The sequence below is a fragment of the Camelus bactrianus genome, chromosome 36, assembly GCF_048773025.1.
Source record: "Camelus bactrianus isolate YW-2024 breed Bactrian camel chromosome 36, ASM4877302v1, whole genome shotgun sequence".
Taxonomy (NCBI): domain Eukaryota; kingdom Metazoa; phylum Chordata; class Mammalia; order Artiodactyla; family Camelidae; genus Camelus; species Camelus bactrianus.
The window spans coordinates 1535969-1556651 of NC_133574.1; the positions used below are offsets into that span (position 1 = coordinate 1535969).

Genomic DNA, 20683 nt, shown 5'->3' on the forward strand with positions numbered 1-20683 from the left:
TTCTAGAAGCCCGTGAGTCAGCCTGTCCTAATTCTCAGCAGCCACTTTGAAGCCGGCGCCTGCTCTGCTCCAGGCTCTGATTACCCCGGCTCAGCTCAGTGATGCTAACCTGATTTCAGCCTCTCTGCAGGAGGCATAATCACATTTGTGCGGTCCTGGGGCCCCGCGCCGGCCCCTCCCCTCCCCTCCTCTGACATCCGCGGCCCCGGCCGGCCGTCCCCTCTGCTCTGACACAAGCCCCGCGGGCAGGCACCGCTCCTCCTGACCTCAACAAGCTAGGAAGGCAAACCAGCGCAAGAAGAAAGGGAAACTTTATCATCACAAGCCCCGGCCAGTCCCTGGAGGGGCCGTGATTCCGATTTCCCCGCTCAGATCTGCCAAACGTGTCCTCGCTCTCAGCCGCAGCCCCCTCGGCGAAATCAGGTCGGTCTGCACCTCAGGATCACGTGCAGAATTACAACCACCGTGCATGCATTTCAGCGGGAACACCCTAGCGACAAGTCCAAGCTCAGAATCCATCCTTCCCGGACCAGCAGCCTCTCTCCCGGCTGCCCTGGCCCCCGGCTGCCCGTTTAAGACAACCGGTTACACTTCCTCGCACATCCTGGGACCCTCCACATCTCTGTGCCCTTGCACGACTCGTTCCTTTCACAAGAATCTGGGGTGCGCGTGAAAATCTGAGAGTCGCTGTGATGCGTTCCCAGTTCCTGGACAGGCTGGCGAGCGTAAGCTGGAGCAGGGCCTGGGCACCTGCATTCCCACAGCTCCCCAGGGGGCCCCAAAGTGCAGTCAGATGACCACCCCGGGGCCAGTGCCTTGATGGCAACATTTTACTGTCATCACATTCGACATCTCGGTCCCGACACTGAATGCCACCACGACCACAGCCAGGCAACTCCCCAAGCTTCCGCCCGATGCCGCCCCGACTATTTCTTCCCCAGTGGAAAATGCCCACTCATGCACGGGAAAACCAGCTACTCCTTGGCTAGCTGGACGTCTTTGTTACATCATATCGAATTATACTTTAATTAGTCACTGCCTGCTTGCAACACATCTCCCACAAGTGGCACATCCCAGCGTCCAGGCAGCCGGGCGTTCCTGGATTTCACTTTGAATTTGGCTCACTCGTGTGTCACTCATCTACCAGGACGAGCGGCCGTCACATGGTGTCACTTTGAATGGGAGGCAGAAGGAAGGCTTCTGGGCTCAGCTGAACCCCCCAGGCTGGGAACCCCCATTACCTGTTTCTGAGTTGAACACAGGTGAGGGAGGAAGGGAAAAATACGGGTGTGTCGGTCAGTCCAGCCTCCCTCAAGCCGAGGCAGGCCGACAGACAGCATGTGTACCGCCCAGGCCTGCAACCCCCCCGGAAAGTGGCCCCCGACGGGCCCTGACACTCCCCTGGGGCCACGTGGACTTACGAAGAAAGGAATCAGGCCGGCGGCTTTGTCGCGCTCCAGGGCCTCCTGCAGGGCGGAAGCTCGCAGGGCAAACTTGCCATCGGAAGGGATCGCCTTCAGCTTCACTCCCCCGATCAGTCCGGCTCTCTCCACCGAGGAGTGGGCCTGCGAGGGAGCGGCAAGGCAGGTGGGACTCAGGACCCGGGCTCCGCGGGGCCCTCTGGGCGCAGCTCCTTCCCGCCCCGGGCCCTGCACCTTCATTCATCCCCTCATCCTGCAGAATCTGCGTCTCAGTTTAATGATTTAGACTCTTTGGAGGAGGGGGTTACTGGGCCATACTGGGTCATTTTTCACCCACTGGTTTGAATTCTCCAGCAGCAGTGAGCTCCTGGATGGCACACCCACAGGCGCACCTGGACACCCGGGCTCAGATCAGGGCGCTGCCTCCGGCTGGGGGGCCCCGGGCAGCGGGGGGCCAAGTTCAGTCAGTGAACGCTCCATGGGTGGGGTCTGGGGAAAAGGAGCCAGGACAGGGCAGCCCCACAGGATGGCGGTCCGTCCTCTCTCGGGGACCCTCAGGGAAGAAATCCAACGGCGACTGAAGTCGCCACCCTCTCCCTACAGCCCCACCCGCATGGTCGCACGCTGGACCCCGTCCTGGGGCCCCGGGCAGGTGCGGGTGGGGTGGACACAGCTGGGCATGGCGGCCTCAGGGCACATTGACTTTCTTTTCAACTTGATCTACTACGTTCTCCCCTTTAATGCGGGCGTCTGTCTTAGTGATATCCTTAGTCTGTCCTTGCATTTGAAACGGTGCTGCCCAAACTGGTTTGATTTTGCTCTGACGTAACACAAAACACTGCGCTCTCGGGGGCTGGATGGGGCTCGATGGGGCTGGACGGGGCTGGATGGATCTGGACAGGGCTGGATGGGGCTCGATGAGGCTGGATGGGGCTGGATGGGGCTGGATGGGGCTGGATGGGGCTTGATGGGGCTGGACGGGGCTGGACGGGGCTGGACGGGGCTGGATGGGGCCAACACACCCACCTGGTCGGACGTGTAGGCCACCAGCTTCTCCATGACGGCGGCCTGCGTCAGCCCCGGGGAGGTGGTCTGCAGGCGTCGTGTGACTTTGGTCCGAGCGGCCAGCAGGGCCACCAGCGTGGCTTCACTGGCGCTTCCCTAAAGCAAAGAGAGGGTCCGAAATGAGCCTCCAAGTGCAGCCAAGGAGTCAGGATCTCGCCTTGGGAGACGTGACCTGGGTCACCATATTTTTCTTAGAAGATGAATCTGAAATCACAGTGGTCGCTCTCCTGAACACCTGGATTGCCTCCTGGGCTCTTAGGGTTGTTTCAGAGTCGCTTTGTCTCTGTTTTTCATTTTTTTTTTTTTAACGGAGGTACCAGGGGACTTTACAGCACAGGGAACTATATTCAATTCCTTGTAATGAGCTGGAATGGAAAAGAATCTGAAATTTATATATATGTACATATGTGTGTGATGGAATCACTTTGCTGTACACGTGAAACTAACATTGTAAATCAACTACACTTCCATAAAAAATAAGAATTAAGTATTTTTTTAAAAAAGAGATCTTTATAGAGTGGGCGCCAATCCCGCCTGGCTAATGTCCTTATAAGGAGAGGAGAGGCGAGGTCATGGGGAGAAGACGGCCGTCTGCCGGCCGAGCAGAGGAGCCTCAGGGAAACCAGCCGGCCTCCACCTTGACCTTGACGTCCAGCCTCCAGGATGGGAGACAGTCCGTGTCTGCAGTGTGAGTGGCCCCGTCTGTGGTGCATCCTTGTGACCTCCTTAGCAAACTGATGCAACGAATGTCAATCCCTTATTTTGGCAAAGTAGTAAAGGATGATGCTAAATTGGGAGGCGCTGAAACATGACTTGAATTCGGCACTCATGAGGTTGTCCCATCCAATTTGCAAAATGACCCTGTTGTTAGAATTTGTCACCTTCAGGTGGGAGACCGATGCTCAGGGAGACAAAGTAACTTGCCCCAAGTCACCGGCGAGTTAGCGGCAAGGTCAGGGGTGAGCCCACATCTGTCGGGGGGTCGGGGACCTCCCCACATTTATCACCCACTTCCCTGCTCACGATCACGGAGCCTTAAGCAAATCCTAGAAGAAACCACGAGCTGAATCGTATTACGAATTCCAAAGAAAGGCAGATTCTTGCTGACTAGGAGGAGATTGCTAAGGGTTCAGAGTTTCACAGAGAAAGATACAACGAAACAGTGAAAGCGGTTAAGCTCTCTTGTTAACATTTTATTTTATGTACACGTGTCTGTAATCACCTCAATGTAGCCTCTCCGATGGGTTTTAATTTTCCTCTGGCCACATTTCCTCTGGCAAAGAAACACCTGGGGAAGTGAAGTCGGCGCCGGTAGACACCGACTTCACAAGTCTGTGTCTCACGTCATGTGTGTGTGTGTCGGAGACGTGGAACGTGGAAAGGTTACTGAAAGGCTCAGCTCCCTGGATGGGGGTCCTCCTCACCCCTACGCCCCCCGGGGGCGCGCAGCCCCTCCCTACACGCCACCCTCTTTCTGAAGCCTTGGAGCATCACCCCCACACATCCACGCTCCTCTGATGAGAGCCTTGCATCACCATCAAATTCATTATGGGGCTTCCTTTGGGCTCTGTCCTTGCCTGAGAGAAGATGCCCTTTCTTCAGGCAACAAAAAGGGATTTAAAAGAAAATGCCCCATAAAGTCATTGCCAGTCAAGCAACCCCGTACCAGCTGGGCGGCAGTGATGGGGCGGGGGGACCAGTGGGTCTCCTGGTCTTTTTGGGGATCAGATCTCTGCAGGGGACCAGGGGAGCTGCTCTTGTGCTGAGAGCAGAAATGATACTTTGCTTTTCTGCGGCGCAGGAAGGTTGCCATGGCAAGCGGCGGAGGGGCAGACGGAACATCCCTGAGGCTGCCGATGCCACCAGCAGACAGGTCTTTTCATCTGCTGGGTTTTCGCGTGTCGCCCCACCCACAGCGGGAAATTGGCTTTTCTTCCACGAGACCTTTCAAATGCAATTGAGAGACTAATTTCCTGGCCCTGTTTGTCCAGCTCAAAGGATGACTCGCCATTTGACTCAGACACCTGTCACTGCCGACGCCCGGCAGCGGTGATTATGGCTCGGGGGTGCGGGGGGAGGCGGGGGTGCCAGCATCCCCTGTATCCAGGGCCCCTTGGCTGTCACCGAGCTCAGGCGCTCTCTGGGACTTTGCAAATTATAGACAATCAGCCTTGTCAGCTGGGAAGGGAGGGCCTTGAGCAGACGTGAGAGGCTGTTTTCATCCAGCAGACTGAGTGGACTGGGTTCCCAGGGGGCTTGAATTGTATCCTGGGCTGAGAAATGTTGGAATCACTCCCAACCAAACCCTGGGGCTTCTGTGCTTTCTGGAAAATGGGTTCATCTTTAAAACAAGAGATAATTTTTAAGATCGAGCCCAGGGCAGCATGCCCACCTCTGGACACTCTCACCCAAGCAAATGGTCAGGGGTGAGCTGGTCGGACGCTCCCACATGGACCAGCCATGCCTCTAACTGGCTGGTGCCCTTGGGCCTCGCTTTCCTTATCTGTGAGCGAGATTGCTGATGATCCAATCAACCCTCCTAATTATTTGGAGGTTAAAAAACGGGCTCATAAAACACAAGAAATAAGTTAAAAACACAGCCTAATTCAGAGCAGGTATTGAATTAAAAGTAGCTATTATTACAATACACCCAGGATTATGGGGTATTTGTAAGATTTTTGGAAAGTATCAAATTCGAGGGATCATCTTGGGCTGCTGAAAAGAAACGAATGTGAGATTGTTTCAGTTATAACCTCCGGTGACCGAGGAAAACTGCTTATATTTTGGTTTTGGGTTGATTTTGGGCAGAACAGGAGCAGAGAGTATGGACTGCACCAGCATGACCCCAGCAGAAAACTGACTATCCTCTTAGAACATTGCTCACCCCCAACCTCAAGGGTGTCCTTTGAGATCTGATTTATAAGAGGGAAAAATGTGACATTGTATAAATAGCCCTGTTCGTATACACTGTGGCACATTGCAGACAATCACGCAGAATGTTCTCAAAGAATATTTAAACCATGGGGAATGCTCACCATAAAATAGTAAAACATCACACAGAAAATCTGTACGATGAATTGCATTATCCCAGTTTTGTTTATGTGTAGGTACACATACCCGCGCGCACACACACACACACAAGTATTGAAATAACACGGGGAGGAAGTATGCCCCCAAAATGTTTCCAGATCTTTTCCATTTTTATAACAGACGTCTAGTTTCCATAAGTAGGAAGGGGACAATCCTTTTAAGTGGGATGACAGTACCGGAATGGACACGGAAGGCATTAAATTGGCAATGTGGGAAACTGAGACCACGATGTAAAGAAAACCACAGGAATCCCCCCAAAAACACAGAGAGAAGATGACCAAAAAAGGAAAATAACAAAAGAGAGCTAGGAATTATGGGAAATGTCCCCAATCCATGGGAAATCAAAGTTCCTGGAAAAGAACTAAAGTGGGAGAAAAACGTTCCCAGGTGAAGAAGGAGCTGAGTCTGGCATTAACAGGGCTCCCCCAAGGCTGGGGAGTGGGGTCAAAGTGAAAAAAAAGGTCTTGGCAAAAATGTGTGTAATTAAAATCAAAAGTAATTCTATACCGTATGACCCAGGAATCCCGCTCCTGGGCATATATCCAGAAGGAACCCTACTTGAAAAAGACACCTGCACCCCAATGTTCACAGCAGCACTATTTACAGCAGCCAAGACATGGAAACAGCCTAAATGTCCCTCAACAGAGGACTGGATAAAGAAGCCATGGTCTATTTATACAATGGAATACTACTCAACCATAAAAAAGGATAAAATAACACCATTTGCAGCAACATGGATGGACCTGGAGAATGTCATTCTAAGTGAAGTAAGCCAGAGAGAGAAAGAAAAGTACCATATGAGATCACTCATATGTGGAATCTAAAACAAAACAAAACAAAACAAAAAAACAAAGCATAAATACAAAACAGAAACAGACTCATAGACATAGAATACAAACTTGTGGTTGCCAGAGGGGCAAGGGGTGGGAAGGGACAGACTCGGAGTTCAAAATTTGCAGATACTGACAGGCATATATAGAATAGATACACAAAATTATCCTGTAGAGCACAGGGAAATATATACAAGATCTTGTGGTAGCTCACAGCGAAAAAGAATGTGACAATGAATATATGTATGTTCACGTAAAAAAATTAAATAAAATAAAACCGCTGGTTAGCAAGTGCATCTGGCAAAAAAAAAAAAAAAAAAAAAAAAGAAGAAGAAGAAGAAAAAGAAAAGAAAAAGTGTTAGAGCACCTCCAGGTCCAGAACTGAGTCGAACAGAATTCAAAACCAGGGCCCCCCATCCCCACCCCTCCCCCCCTCCAACCCCCAAGCTGTCCAGCCCTGCCGCCCTCCTCAGGTTACTGGGACCATCTTCTCTCCTGTCCACACGTGGGCTCTTCACGAGCAGTGATGCCCCAGAGAATCAGGACCGAGGTGCTGGAGACCAGAAAGCCACCTGGCCCTCCCCCCACCCATCAGATGCAGCTGAGGGGTGTGGACAGCCGTCCCCGCCCCAAGGCCAGAAGGAAGCTCGGAACTCCTATCTTTGTGTGTGTTTTTTCCAATGCTGAGCCTCTGACAGGCAGAAAACTGACCAGGGTTGCTGAAATGTCTGCATTTGTGAGAAAAATCATAGCCACTGCTGTGTTGAAGTCCAGTTCGCAGCGTCACATCGGGGCTTGGCTTACCCACTTAAAATCACTCACAAACACTGCTGTAGGATGGAGGGTGTTAGAACACCCAGGAGGTGAGGCGGGAGGGTCCGGAGGGGTGGGGTCTGAGCCCGGCCTCGCTGGTCACACGGACCATTTCATACGAAGTAACGCCAAGAGTTACCTGCTTATCAGTCCTATGAGTAATGGACCATTGACGCTCCCAACCAGAATCGTCACACAAGAGCATCTATGACTCAGCTTCCCGTGCTGACCCCAAGCAGGGCTGGGATGATTTATCTGAACCCTGGCAGCAACCAGCCTGGCCCCATTGGACCTGACAGAGGGAACTTGTCTCCAACTTCAATGTAGCGGGCCCATTTGCCCTGTTTCTCGTAGCAGAATACGCCCTCATCACCATAATAAACATCTTCACAGCCATCCTTTTCCTGAGAACATCCCATACATGGCAGAATTACACACAGGCACCTTCATTATCAAAACCCTCCTGCTGACCGTCTTCTTCACAGCAATCTGAGCATCCTGTCCAGGACCGCACGAACACCAACCTATATACCTCTTATGCAAACACCTTTCCATCACACCAGGGGCTCCGCCACGAACACAAGAAACAGGCCTGACCACAGAGTTACTTTGGAAGAGTAAATAGACCGAGAGCAAGAAGGCGATGGGTCACAGAGAAGTCAGCCATCGGTCGCGGCACGAGGCCTGTTTACGAAAGTGCATTTCAGCATCTCTGCACCAGAATGACCCGACGTGCAGGTTAGAAGGCCGACTCCTAGGCCCGCCTAAGACTTGGTGAGTCTGGACCTGTAGGGGTAGGTCTCCCTCTGTGACCCTGACACGTACTGGATGTGTTTGGCCGAAGAAGACACTGCTTTCATCTCGGAACCTGTGAACATTTACCTTACATGCAGGAGGGACCTTGTCAATGAGATTAAGTTAAGAACCTTGGTGCAGCGGGGGATTATTTTGGATTATCTGGATGGACCCAGTCTCATCACAGGGATCTTTAATAGTGAAGAATCTTTCTCATCTGTGGTCAGCGGGAGATGTGGCCGTGAAGGAAAGGCCAGAGAGATGGGACAGTGCAGGCTCTGAACACGGAGGAGGAGGGCCGCGGCTCAGGAATGCAGGAAGCTTCCGGAAGCTTCCAGAAACTTCCAGGAAGCTTCCTAGAAAAGGCAAGGGCAGATTCTTGCATGGAATCGCCAAGGTGTCAACCCTGATTTTAGCCCAGAAAGAGCCATGTCAGGTCCCTGGCCCACAAGAACTGTGACGTAACAGGTTTATGTTGTCTTAAGCCAAACACAAGGGAGTTTAAAAACCCGGGTCCGGTTGAGCAGTCCCGACCCTGGAAGTTGGGGCTTGCCTCCTAGTTTTGCTTGGCCACACTAGCCCGGTGACCTCACACCAAGGCAGCCGGGCCTCCGTCCCCATCGGTCCGGTCAGCAGAGCCACAGCTGGCCTCAGTGATGCTCAGAGCCTCTGGGAAGACAGTGTCTGGAAAAGGAAATTCCTTTTTCCACCCCCAAGTAAACGGTGCTTCCCCAGGGGGTGTGATGGGTTGGATGGGGTCCCTCTTTAGTGCCAGAAAAGAAAAAAGCCGGCAAGTCCAGGTCTTCTTAGGTGGCACTTGTCCTGCCGATGTCACACCGTGACTGTCACTCACACGTGTCCTGTCCCTCTCAAAGGTGCACGCCAGGTGAAGAGAATGAATTCAATCAGCGCAGAGAAAAGGCAGCATCTCTCGGGAAGGTGGGGCCCTCTCTAGTCACAGCTGCCCCTCGCTGCACCGAGGACAGCCCTAGGGGCGGTCCTGTCGTGGTTCTGCAGTCAGACGGGGGTGAGCTCAGACCCCAGCTCTAGAACTTACCCGCTGGGAACCGACGGACCAGTTCCCGGCTGCTCTGAGCCTCAGTTTGCTCGCCTGTGAAATGGGAGTCTTAACATGGCCCCTGATTTATAGTGTCCTGGTGAGGATGAGCTGTAACACATTTTTCCGCAGCATAACCACAGCCGTTTCCCTCCATGCGGCCCAGCCGGCGCATCCCCGGAAGCTGGACCCCCGTACCCTCTGCCTTACCTGGATCACCCCACCCCCTTCTCCGGCTTCTCCAGCCAAGAACGCCTCGGGCAGCTGCAGCATCCGCCCCAGCCAGTCCATCATCACCGTCTCCAGCTCAGTGCACGCCGGGCTGGCGGCCTGTCCAGGGAGGGAGGAGAGGAGTGAAGCAAGGGAGGGCTGGCCTCTCCCCGGGCGGGAATCGCTTGGAGGGCAGGGGCTGGCCCTCCCATCGCAGGGCTCCCGGTGGCCAGCAGCAGGGGGCACAGCCAGCTTTGCCGGAGCTGCAGTGTGCTGTCCATTCAGGATCCCACGTGTCCTTACACGCCTCGGGCCATTTGTCACCCTGAGTCATCAGTTGGCTCAGCATCAGAGCATCAACAAATGGACGCCCGGGACCCAAAAGGCCAACGGCAGACCCTGGCCTTGGGAGAAGCCCCTACAGTGCGACTCAGTCCCCAGGGGGTCCTTGACACTGGGAGACGGGCAGCTCCCCCCGCCCGAGTGCTCTGCGTCCCCGGGGTGCCGTGCGGGGCTGCAGCCCTGCCCACCCTTCCCGGCAGGGCTCTTCCCTGCGCTGTGTCTGCGCAGAAGAAGGGCCGGGGCCTGGGGGAGTGGAGGCAGCGGCTGGCACTTCTGATGGGCTGGCGCCTCTCTGGGGACAGCGGCGGGAACACAGGGGACGGGACGTGGGCATGGCGTCCCTCAGACGGCAGATTGTACAGAAATCCTCTGGTCTGCTTGGGAGACGCGCAGAATCAGGCCTTGGGCTGCCGAAAACCCAGCCCCTCGGCGTGATTCTAACTCACCCTCTAAAAACACTGCTGTGCAGAATTGGCTTTGGCTATTAACACTGTTCCAGAAAGTTCTTTCTAGCTCCCTCTGTTTCCCTGTATTCCAAATTCCCCTACGTGCCAACTGCCACCCGCCAGGAGAACGTGTCCCATGTCCCCATGCGGGGCCATACCCCCAGCACCCCCCCCCCGGGCCATGTGACACTCACCCAGGAGAAGCCGATGCAACCGATGGCCCCGCACAGCATGTCTGCGAGCATGGCCGGGTACGAGCTGGCCGTGGGGAAGTAGGCAAAGAAGTAGGGGCTGTGCCAGTGGGTCACCTGTGCGGGAACGGGGCGGTCACTGGGGGACCCGGGAGGCCAGCCCACGGGCAGAGGAGCCTGGCTGCAAACCGAGTCTCTAAAAACAACCCCGTTTTCCGAGACTGTAAAGTGGCGGAGCGCACCTGTCAGTGACGGAGATGCCCCGGGGCCCAGTCTCTTCGTGTTGCAAGATTGGTTTTGCCAAAACTGGTCCAAAAAAAGCGTCCATATTGGGGAAAAAAGGCCTGAGTTTTGAGCCTCCTCCTTAACTCTCTATACAATCCCTTTCATGCAGCCAAGCATCTCTCTCCCCCAGATCCTTCACTTCCTCTGCCCCCGCCCTGCCAGCCTCGCCGGGGTGTGTGGGGCCAGGACGGCGCTGAGACCGCATCCGGGTGTCGGGGACAAGGAGAGGATTGCAGGGACACAGCCGTCCGGGGGGATGGGAGCCGGGCAAGCCCCTGGGGCTGGAAGGTCTAGCGGTCGGAACACGGGATCTGCTGGGAAGATCTCAGGGTTTGGGGAGGAAACTAAGGAGGAGAGAAAGTGGGGGTGCCCCACCCCGTTTTTGCTTCCTTATGTGTCTTTGCTGATGACATGCCTGTTGAGCGAGCACAGAATAAGGCCTTCGGGCACCCCCACCCCAGCAGAGGAAAGAAGGGAGCGGGGACCGTCCTTCAGCATCCACTGGGGTTGGAACTGTAATCAGCGTCCCGCAGACCGCGGCGACTCCCGGACCTCCGCACCCCTCCATCCCGGGCACACTCTTTGATTTTCTGGGGGGGCTCAGCCCCACCACCCCCTTGGGCAGGACAGCACATGCTCCAGGTTCTCTCCCGGCTCGAACCTTCTCCAGGCCCGTCTCAGGATCCCCAAAGGCGGCCGACACTGCCCACCCTGGTCATGCCCACGGTCCGGGGCGGAGGGCGGACATCCCTTCCTCGAGAGCACTGGGCATCAATCGTCTGCCGTCCCAGACGTGGGACCAGAGAGGCCCAGAGTGAGAAGGGAGCCGACCTGGACCTCTGCGAGGACCGGGAGCCTCCAGCAGGGTGTGTGTGGTCCCAGGAACGAAGACCAGGTCCCACGGCCACCACGGCCACCCCCACATCTGCAGGGTGAGGGCAGGGAAGGACCCGGGGGGCGGGGGCGAGGAGTCGGCAGGGACCCTCCTGGGGCACTGAGGGGAGGGACTCTAGCTGCTCAGGAGTCCAGAGCGCTCAGAGCCATTCAGCCTGGGTGTGCATGTCTGTGCATGCGTGTATGTGCGTGTGCATGCGTGTGTGTGCGTCTGTGTACACGCGAGCTCGGGGCGCAGCCAGGCCCAGGGCAGAAGTCAGCATCTCAGTGGACTGACTGACAGAGCAGGTGACCTGTGGCACTGAAGGGCTGGGGAATGTTCTGGAGGGAGGGAGGCACCCAGCACAGCTGGGGCTTGGAGGCTCGGGCAAGGGAGGCTGCTGGTGAGGCCGAGAGGCCCAGAGGCACAGCAGGCCCGCTGTCCGGGGCCCACGATGCTCAGAGAGGCCCCGAAAAACATTTTCACTTCTTTTAAAATCAGAAGAAAAAGGTAAACTTGCAGGTCAAAGAAAAATATAATCTGTAATGTTAGTGTCTTAATGCCAATGCAGTGGTAAACTGTAATTTCCAGGGGGTGAGAGTGTGGCCACGGGCATTCCGCCCGCCTTGGGCACCTGGAGGCCCTCACCGCGTCCCCTCCCACCGGGTCTGGGAAAAGACGAGAGACCCTCGACTGGGGACACGGGCACCTTTGCTTTCCCTCTGGACCGACCCTCACATAAGGCAGGTGGACGTGCCCGCATGGGCCCTGCAGACGCCCCGAGAGCCTCCCGCATCACACAGCCAGCAGCTGGCGGGGCCGGGACTCCCACCCGGGACCCTGCCCCAGAGCCCGAGCCGGCCCGGCCCAGCTCTGCACAGTGACTGCCCCTGTCTGGCCGACCGAGCAGGGAGCTCGCAGAGTCCTCAGTGCCCCTGCTCCCCCTGCCTGGACTGCAGTGCTCCCCGAATTCCTGCATCCCCCACTGGGATGATACCAGGAGCTGGGGCCTTTGGGAGGCGTCGGGGTTTGATCAGACGGTGAGGGCGGGGCCCCGGGGGGCGGAAAGGCCCTGCGAGGACAGTGAGAAGGCATCCGGATCTGCGGGGAGCCTTGACCTCGGACGCCCAGCCTCCAAGCCCGGAGAGCAGCGTGTGCACCAGCCACCCGCAGTGGGGCTTTGTAGGCTGCAGAGCGGACAGTCCTGGGCCTGACATTTCCCCGCACTCCCGGGGGGCGGGGATTTGAGGCTGAGCCGTTCAGTGTATTTGCACAACCTCTGGGTGAAGACCAGAATCCTATGCCTGGCCTGAAGCACAAACCTCAAGGGAGACTCCTGGGAGGATGCGGGGAGTGGGTGGAGGACCGATCAGGGGCTCTGAGGCCCCCCTCGGCGTCACAACTGGTCCTGGCTCTTCCCCACCCGTTCCTGTCTGCGGCCCCGGGCGACCCCTTGCCGAGGCTCACTGGCCCTAGACAGAGGCCTGCGTTGGTGGCCAGGCTCTGGGAAAACGCAGTACCACGTAGCCCATTCTCAAATAAAGTAAACAGAACGTTTCTTCCACACACGTGATTCAGCCTCTGCAAAACACAAAACTCCTGGGACTACGCCTCCCTTGGCGCAATTCACTTACTTGAAACCGGCCACAGGGGTTCGTTTTCTCCCCCCAGGTCATGGAACGACTCTCTCTCGCACACCAGGGTCTCAGGGCACGGGACTGACCTGGGGGCTGCACTCATTGCCTTTGGGGCCCACAAGATCTGGGCTGTAATGCTGACTCCATCACTAACTGGCTGTGTGACCTTAGGCTGATCACCCAACCTCTCTGGGCCTCCATTCCCTCACTTGTAAGACAGAAATGAAAAAAAAAAAAAAAAAAAAAAACCTCTCTCTAAGGAGATGGTTGTGAGGATTAAAAGGAATAATTCACGTGAATTTCCCAACGCCCAGTAGGTACCAGGTTACCACGAGCATCCCCGTGCGCCAGCCTTGCATACAGACTTACCCCTGGCATGATTATCTTCTCCACGTCATTAATGATGTCTTCAAAGGTGTCTGGCTCCTGGGGAGCAGTGGGGGGGATCAGAGGGCGCAGGTAGCCGGGCTCCACGTCGGGGTAGACCTGGCGTGCCTCGATGCCTTCCAAGTAGTCAGCCACATAATCCACCATCTCTTTCCCTCTCCTTCGGAATTCATCTGCATTCATGGTGACCGGGCTTCGTCGGGGCAAAGCTGCATAGAGAAAGGGGGGAAATCTGTTGGCAAACTTGACAACGTCTAAAGTGGAGACGGGCAGTGCCAAGCCAGCGTGGGACAGGGAAGCACAAATCTGACTCCGTGTGAGAGCTGTTCCTTTGGCTTCAACCCTGTGCCCTGTTTTCTGGGCTCAGACTTGCTGGCTCTGTGCCTTTTGTAAAAGAATGTCGCCTTTAGCCTGAAATGTACAGCAGAGCCCGTCCTCAAGGCTCTGACCTCTAAGGATGTTAACACTTTGCACTTGTATAAAGATAACAAGTTGCAGACTAGAAAATAACATTTGTCTTGTGGGAGGTTTGCAGGGGCGCCATGACCTGACCCACTTGCACAGCTGCAGGAACAAAGGATTCCTGCACCGAGAAGTTTGCACCAGCCAACCACACCCCCTCCCCTTTTCAGTATAAAAGGAGCCTGAATTCTGACTCAGGGAAGATGGTTCTCCAGGACATCAGTCTGCCGTCTTCTCTGTCTGTTGGCTTTCCAAATAAAGTCGTTATTCCTTGCCCCATCACCTCATCTCCCGATGCACCGGCCTGTCGAGCGGAGAGCAGAACGAGTCTGGACTCGGTAACAAGGTGGCCTCTGGGGCTGCCCGGCCGGAGACGCAAACACCCACGGTCCACGCAGACCACAACTCAGTGGCACTTTCCTTCCATGTCCGGACAGGCGAGAAATGACACCAGCTTTGGGAACCTCAGCTAGTGTTTATTCTGCTTTTAACCAGCTACTCAATGGAAAACAGTGCCAAGTCTCATTTTCCCTTTCTGCATCCAGGAAATGGACCAGAAGCACACATGGATGCTCACGGTCCAGCCCACCTGTCATAACAAACCTTGCTCTGAGTCCTGCCCTGCCCTTTGCTAGCTGTTGGCCAGAGACTCCCTGAGCCTCTCGCTTTATTTGAGAAAATCAGGTAACAATGCCGATCTCTGCGGAAGGTGTAAAGGTGGTCACGCAGCACCTGGACAACACTCAGCTCGGAGCCGGGGCCACGTGACCTCCAACAGCATCAGCCTCCCTCCTTGATCTTGACTCTGTCACCAGATGGAACCGCACCCCTACATACAACCTGCTTTTCAAAAAGCATGCTTTCTTGGGGGAGGGTGTCGCTCAGTGGTGGAGCGCGTGCTTAGCATGCACGAGGTCCTGGGTTCAATCCCCAGTCCCTCCACTAAAAAATAAAATAAAGAATAAATTTAAAAATACATAAAGAAACCTAATTACCTTCCCCATCCCCAAACAAAAACACAAGAAAAACAACACTTTCTTCAGACTCACAGACGTAGAGAACAAACTCACAGTTACCAGGGAGTAAAGAGGGTGGGAAGGGACACACTGGGGGTTTGAAATTTGCAGATTCTAAGTACTATGTACAAAACAGATAAACAACAAGATCCAAATGTTGAGCACAGGGAACTATATTCAAGAATGAAAACGAATTATGAAAAGGAACATATGTATGTTCATGTATGACCGAAACACGATGATGGGGCAACAGAAAATGGCACGACATTGCCCACTGAGTATATTTCAATTAAAAAAGAAGACAGAAAAAGTGTTTTCTTTTCTCATCACGTAGTGCCGTGCAGGGGGCCCTGGTTGCCCGTGGCAGTGACGTCCATTCCATAGTCTGCGTGAACACTGAATTGGCAGACACGGGACCCTGCCTCCTGGGGGAATGCGAGGCCATGTCCTTGTGTGTTCCTGGTCCCATTTTTATCAACCAATCAATGCATAATCTTTCTGTTATGTGTTCCTCCAAAAAGACACTTTGTCTGAGACACAATCACTCATTCACCTTGAGCTCCCGGCCGACAGCACGACCGCTCAGGGTTGAAGGAACCTTGTCTAACACCTGCGTTTTCTCCCCAAGGCACATCCCAGCCTCCTTGCATGTAGGACCCCCCGGGGTGCACTTCAGCAGAACACAAAACAGAACGTATTTTTACCCAATTACTCTCCCACAGGGAGGGAGCACGGGAACCCTAATTTCATCAGAAAATCAGCAACGTTGGGTTCGAGATCCTTTTTAAGCACCGCCGGTCTGGCAGGCACTAATGACTTCATCTGACTTCGATTCACGAAGGTGCATTGCTTGCTTGCACTTCCATCTCTTCTTTCATGAACTGCTCGCTCGCTGAATCCTCTTCCTCTCGGGTGTGAGATATTTTCTGGTTTAACTGCGAGAGCGCTAACACAAGTCCTTCCACCCTATGTCCGTGATGTATTTTTCAGACGCTTACCTCCATTTTATTCGACCGAGTGTGGCTTAGCGTTTTATTCGGACCCATGAGAATTTTAACTTTTATGCAGCCAAATCTCAGAGTCTGTTTCTTTATGATTTGTTCCTTGCGCGTGACCATTAGAGTTGCCCATTGGACTGAATATTAAGTGACCTCAGTTGGCCCGGCCGAGGGGCAAAATGTGAAACGCACGAACAAGACTCAGAGTGGGAGCCACGCAAAATTCAGAAAGGTGCTTGGGTTCTGGGAATATTAGCTGCTTCCTTCGAATGGGGCTCGAAGATGTACAAAATGAGATGCCTAAAGAAAAACTAAACTGAGATACACAGTTTAATAAACAGACAGACCTGCCTCCCAAAGCAATATTTCTGGTCAGATCGTAAGATAAGACCCGATTATTCTTATTGAATCACGCTCTCCTTTATTGACCAGTTCTTCGCCAGCAAGACCTTTGCAGAAGGCTCTTCGTGCAAAGCCACAGAGAATCCTGTGTTCATTTTAAAGCTGCTTGATATTCTGTGCAAATATTAGCTGGAGGGTGCAGACGATGATAAAGGCTAAGACAGATGACTTTCCAGGCCTTGTAACTTATCTTACGAACACCATCTGTGGCCTGTGGGCTTCTCCAAGCAGAGGCTGAAACTCTCTCTCTGCTTTCTCGGGAGCAATCACAGACCCTGGACCACAGGAAGCCCCTCCAATGTCTGCTGAATGAGGCCGAAGTAAATGGATGAGTGAATGAGCGGAAAATCTTTTCGCTCTCTAAAAATTTTGTTTCTGAAGTACGATTATCTGACTCCATCCGCTGCCTGTAAGACAAGCCACAGCGGCCAGCCCATCACACGTCTGCCACAAAAGAGCCACAGGAGAGCATCATGGCTCAGAGGTGATTGGCCCCTTCCCCCCAGAATTGTGCCCACCCCTACCCGAGCCTCTCAAGTCCAGTTCATGCTGAGCCTCAGACCCAGCAGGTGCAGAACTGACTTGGTTTCCCCAGTCTTGGCTCTGGAAGTTCACCCTGGATTTGGGCTTCCTTCCCCTCTGGTCCCAGCGGTCCCTGTGGTCCTAGCTGGAAACACCCCCTTCCTTGGACCACTAGAATCCTACCTTTGCCACAGCTGTTTGGCGTGACCCTGACCCGGGCTCTGCATGGTGTTCCACTGGCAGTAGGGGTGGATGGGACTGAGTGCCCATGGGCCTCTGTGCAGACCGGACAGGACAGGACAGGGCAGGGCAGGACCAGCCACCGCCACTGCCGGAAGGTCAGCGCACCCACCCGTCCGGGAGGAAGGAGGACCAGGGCCAAGGTGCTCTGTGTCTGTCCGTGGGCCTGCCCATCAGTACAGACCAGCTGTGCTCCTGTTTCAGACCCCGGGACACTGGACACTTCATTCAACATTCCTGACTTTCCTTTTCTATCCAAATTACAAAAAAAAAAAAAAAAAAAAAAAAAAAAAAAACTCTTTACTTTTTTTACACCATTCCAGTACAAATAAATCATAATTTATGTTTCAAAAATCACTTGTCTCTCCAGAACTGGGAAGCCTTGTCCCCCGCTTTATTTTTTAACTTTGAACATGTAGGTATAATCTAGGGTCCTAAACTAACTGGCCTGATTCTCCCCTGAATCGACTGGTTTTTTGATGGCAGTTGTCCCTGTGAGCACAGAAGCATGAATAAACCCAACAGGAGAAATGCTTCTAACCACCTCGGTAAGGAAGCTTCTAGCAATGAGAGGCTTCTAACAGTAAGAATGGCGGTCTGTTAACGTGCCTCAAAAACACTCCTCTAAGATCTTTTGTGCCTGTTCAAACTCTAGGAGGAGTGTGGGATTAGCTGACACACACTACTGTATATAAAAGAGAGAAACAACAAGGATCTACTGTACAGCACAGGGAACTATATTCAGTTTTGTAATAACCTATCATGGAAAAGAATTTGAAAAGAAAATATATATGTGTATGTATATGTGTAAGTGAATCACTTTGCTCTACCCCTGAAACTAGCATTGCAAATCAGCTACACTTCAATAAAAAATAAGAATGAATTGTAAAAAAAGAAAAGGACTCTAGTTAACAGTGAGTTATTTAGGACCCTTATGTTATTCAAGTCAGCATTTTTTGTCGGTGGCCATAAAGCAGATGAAGACAGGCGGACCTTGGAGATATTTCGGCTTGGGTTCCAGCCCACCTCAATACAGAGAATATGCCAATAAAACAGGTCACACATGACGTTTGGTTTCGCAATGCAAATAAAAGTTATGCTTACAGTCCGCTGCAGCCCATTAAGTGTGCGACAGCATTACATCTAAAAAAAGAAAAATGTATAAACCTTAATTTAAAAACGCTTTATTGCTAAAAAATGCCAACCATGGTCTGAGCCTTCTGCAAGTCATAATCTTGTCGCAGTAGGAACATCAGAGATCGCTGACCACAGGTCACCACAACAAACAAAATAGTAACGAAGTGTAAAATACTGTGAGAATTATCAAAACGTGACACAGAGACACAGACAGAGTGAACACTGTGGGTAAACTGGCACCAGTAATTGCTCGATGCCGGGTCGGCCCGAAACTTCCACTTGTAAAAATCGAAAAAATTTATGAAGTGCCATAAAACGAGGTGTGCCTGTAATCAAAACCAGCCCACGACAGGCCTGTTGGGGGGGTGGACAAGCAAGGGTCACGGCCACCACTTCTGGTCACCGCGGCAAATCCTTTAAAAATAGGTCAGTGGTGGAGCACGTGCTTAGCATGCACGGGGGTCTGGGGTCAATACCTCCAAACAAACAAACAAACGAAAAGCTTTGGAAAGAAAAGCAAGCAAGTGCGAAAATTCTTGCATCAGTAATTGAGCATTAGTACGTCATTTTGTAGCTTTGGAACCAGCAGCAACTCGTTCATCTCCTTGCATGAACCATTTCACTCAGATATATATATTTTATCATCCTCCTGACAAATCAAAAGGCTGAGGCACAGAGAGGCAAAGTTCACAGCTAGACCCACACTCTGACCCTCGACCCGGCCCTTCCTGGGTGCGCTGGACTCAAACACAAGCAGGGCACAACCCCTGGAATATGGCACAAGCAAACCTTGAGATTAAAAACTTGAAAATCCAGCTTCTCTCTGAGCCTCCGGGACTGGTTTCCCTGAAGATCATTAGTTAACTCCCCTGTTTGAAACCCCGCTCATGGCAAACGGCAAAGAAGAGAAAATGAAGTTGCAACAGCTCTTCGCTGTATGGGATGCCCGCGGCCATGCCAACTGACCTCCAAGCCTCCACCTTCAATCTGTGAAATGGTCATAACGCTAAGTGCTAGATCGACTTCTAGCCAGGGGACAGACTCACGTACGCGAGCCGCGGTCCCTGCCAGCATCCTAGGGGAGTTTGCTGTCCGGAGGGCAAACCCCACAAGGGCCCAAGTGGATGGGCAGTGGGTTCCAACTGGTCAGTGTTGGCCACCCGGTGGGTCTGGGTTAGCGGGGTTCCCTGCTACACTTTGCAAACCCGGATTCTGCAATCCTGCCGTTCCCCCTGCTCCCCGACTCCCAGCAGCCTCGGGGAGCAGAAAGAACAGAATTGAAGGTCATAGCATGTGGGTTTGAGCCCCAGCTCCGCTGTGACATGCTGTGCAGCTGCTGGCAGACCCTGTGGCTTCTCGAGTGTGTTTCCCCACTTGTAACGCGGCAGGTGGAGGCTGCAGGCAGGAGGCACTCAGGACGTGAGCGCTGGGGCTGTGGTTTGTGGTCCCTGATGTCAGGGAAGAAGCAGGCCGGGTCATCATCAGGTCAAAGGGAGCAAGAGAGAAACAGGCAGGGAGGGGGGTTCCTACCCTGGACACACATCAACCCTCAGGGGAAACCCTCCCTCCTCTGACGTGGCAGGAGGGACCTTTGCATCCCAGTTTCTGATTCGGTCCCATTGATGTAAAATCAGGGCTGCCCCCATCCTGGTATTTTCCTGCCGACCTTCCTTTATGGGAAGAAACCATATAGAAACTGGGAGCATCATTTTCCAGCCGAGTCCCATGGGAAGACACGGCCTTTTCGGCTCGCATCCCTGCCAACGTCTCGTGATGTCGCACACAACCGCCGAGAAATCCACACCTTGAGCCCGAAGCAGAGACGCGTCAGCAACACTCAGCCAGCTGATGTCATCGCAGTTGTCATCAGGGTACGCGTAGCCTTTCGGTAGCCTCTTATCAACCGATTTCTCTAATAACCTGAGTACACCAGGCTTGACTACGTCACAGATGTAACCTCGTCAGCCCCCGCTGGGCAGGTTTCGCAAGGTCTCTCCAGAAAAGCCAGGATGATGCAAAAATGTCACCCCCCCCCCCGGTCAGAGCCCCAACACCCCCACCTTTGCTAACTCTGATCACTCATTCCCATTTTAAATTTAAGCCTGGAAGAAGGTACAGATTCATCACTGCCACTCCTGTGTTTGCTCTTCTGAAAAAGGTATGTGAGACCCATCAGAGATTTAGATTTAAATTCCCTGCTCTGCTTCCGCGTTATGTTGGCATCAGACCAAGAGAAGCTTCCTGAGATGGAAGCCCCCTTCAATTTTTTTCCCTTATTTTTTTCCCTCCATTCTTTCCTCCCTTTCTCTCATTCTCCTGAAGTCACGTTAACAGTCCTCAAAAGGTCAAAGCCATCTGCCTCTTCTATGGATGTGAGGCTGTTACATGACGCTCCGGTCGGCTGCCTGTCTCCACAACAGCCAGCACCCCCGGCCACACCACGTATTGATTTAACAGCTTGTG

General features: G+C 53.4%; 1 protein-coding gene across 11 annotated transcripts in view; it reads right to left on the reverse strand.

Moving 5' to 3' along the window:
- Positions 1-20683, reverse strand: part of DDC (dopa decarboxylase) — a 45414-nt gene that overhangs the window by 19221 nt on the left and 5510 nt on the right. For 9 of the 11 annotated variants that reach the window (XR_012504318.1, XM_074358563.1, XM_074358559.1 and 6 more), the window contains 5 exons: positions 13426-13652; positions 10264-10377; positions 9282-9401; positions 2448-2582; positions 1422-1565 (listed from right to left, as the gene is read on the reverse strand). Coding sequence is in view for 10 of the 11 variants with exons in the window: in XM_074358559.1 (XP_074214660.1) it covers positions 1422-1565; positions 2448-2582; positions 9282-9401; positions 10264-10377; positions 13426-13652 (740 nt within the window). In the remaining variant the exon portion in view is untranslated. The other 2 variants (XM_074358565.1, XM_074358566.1) reach the window with 2 other exon arrangements.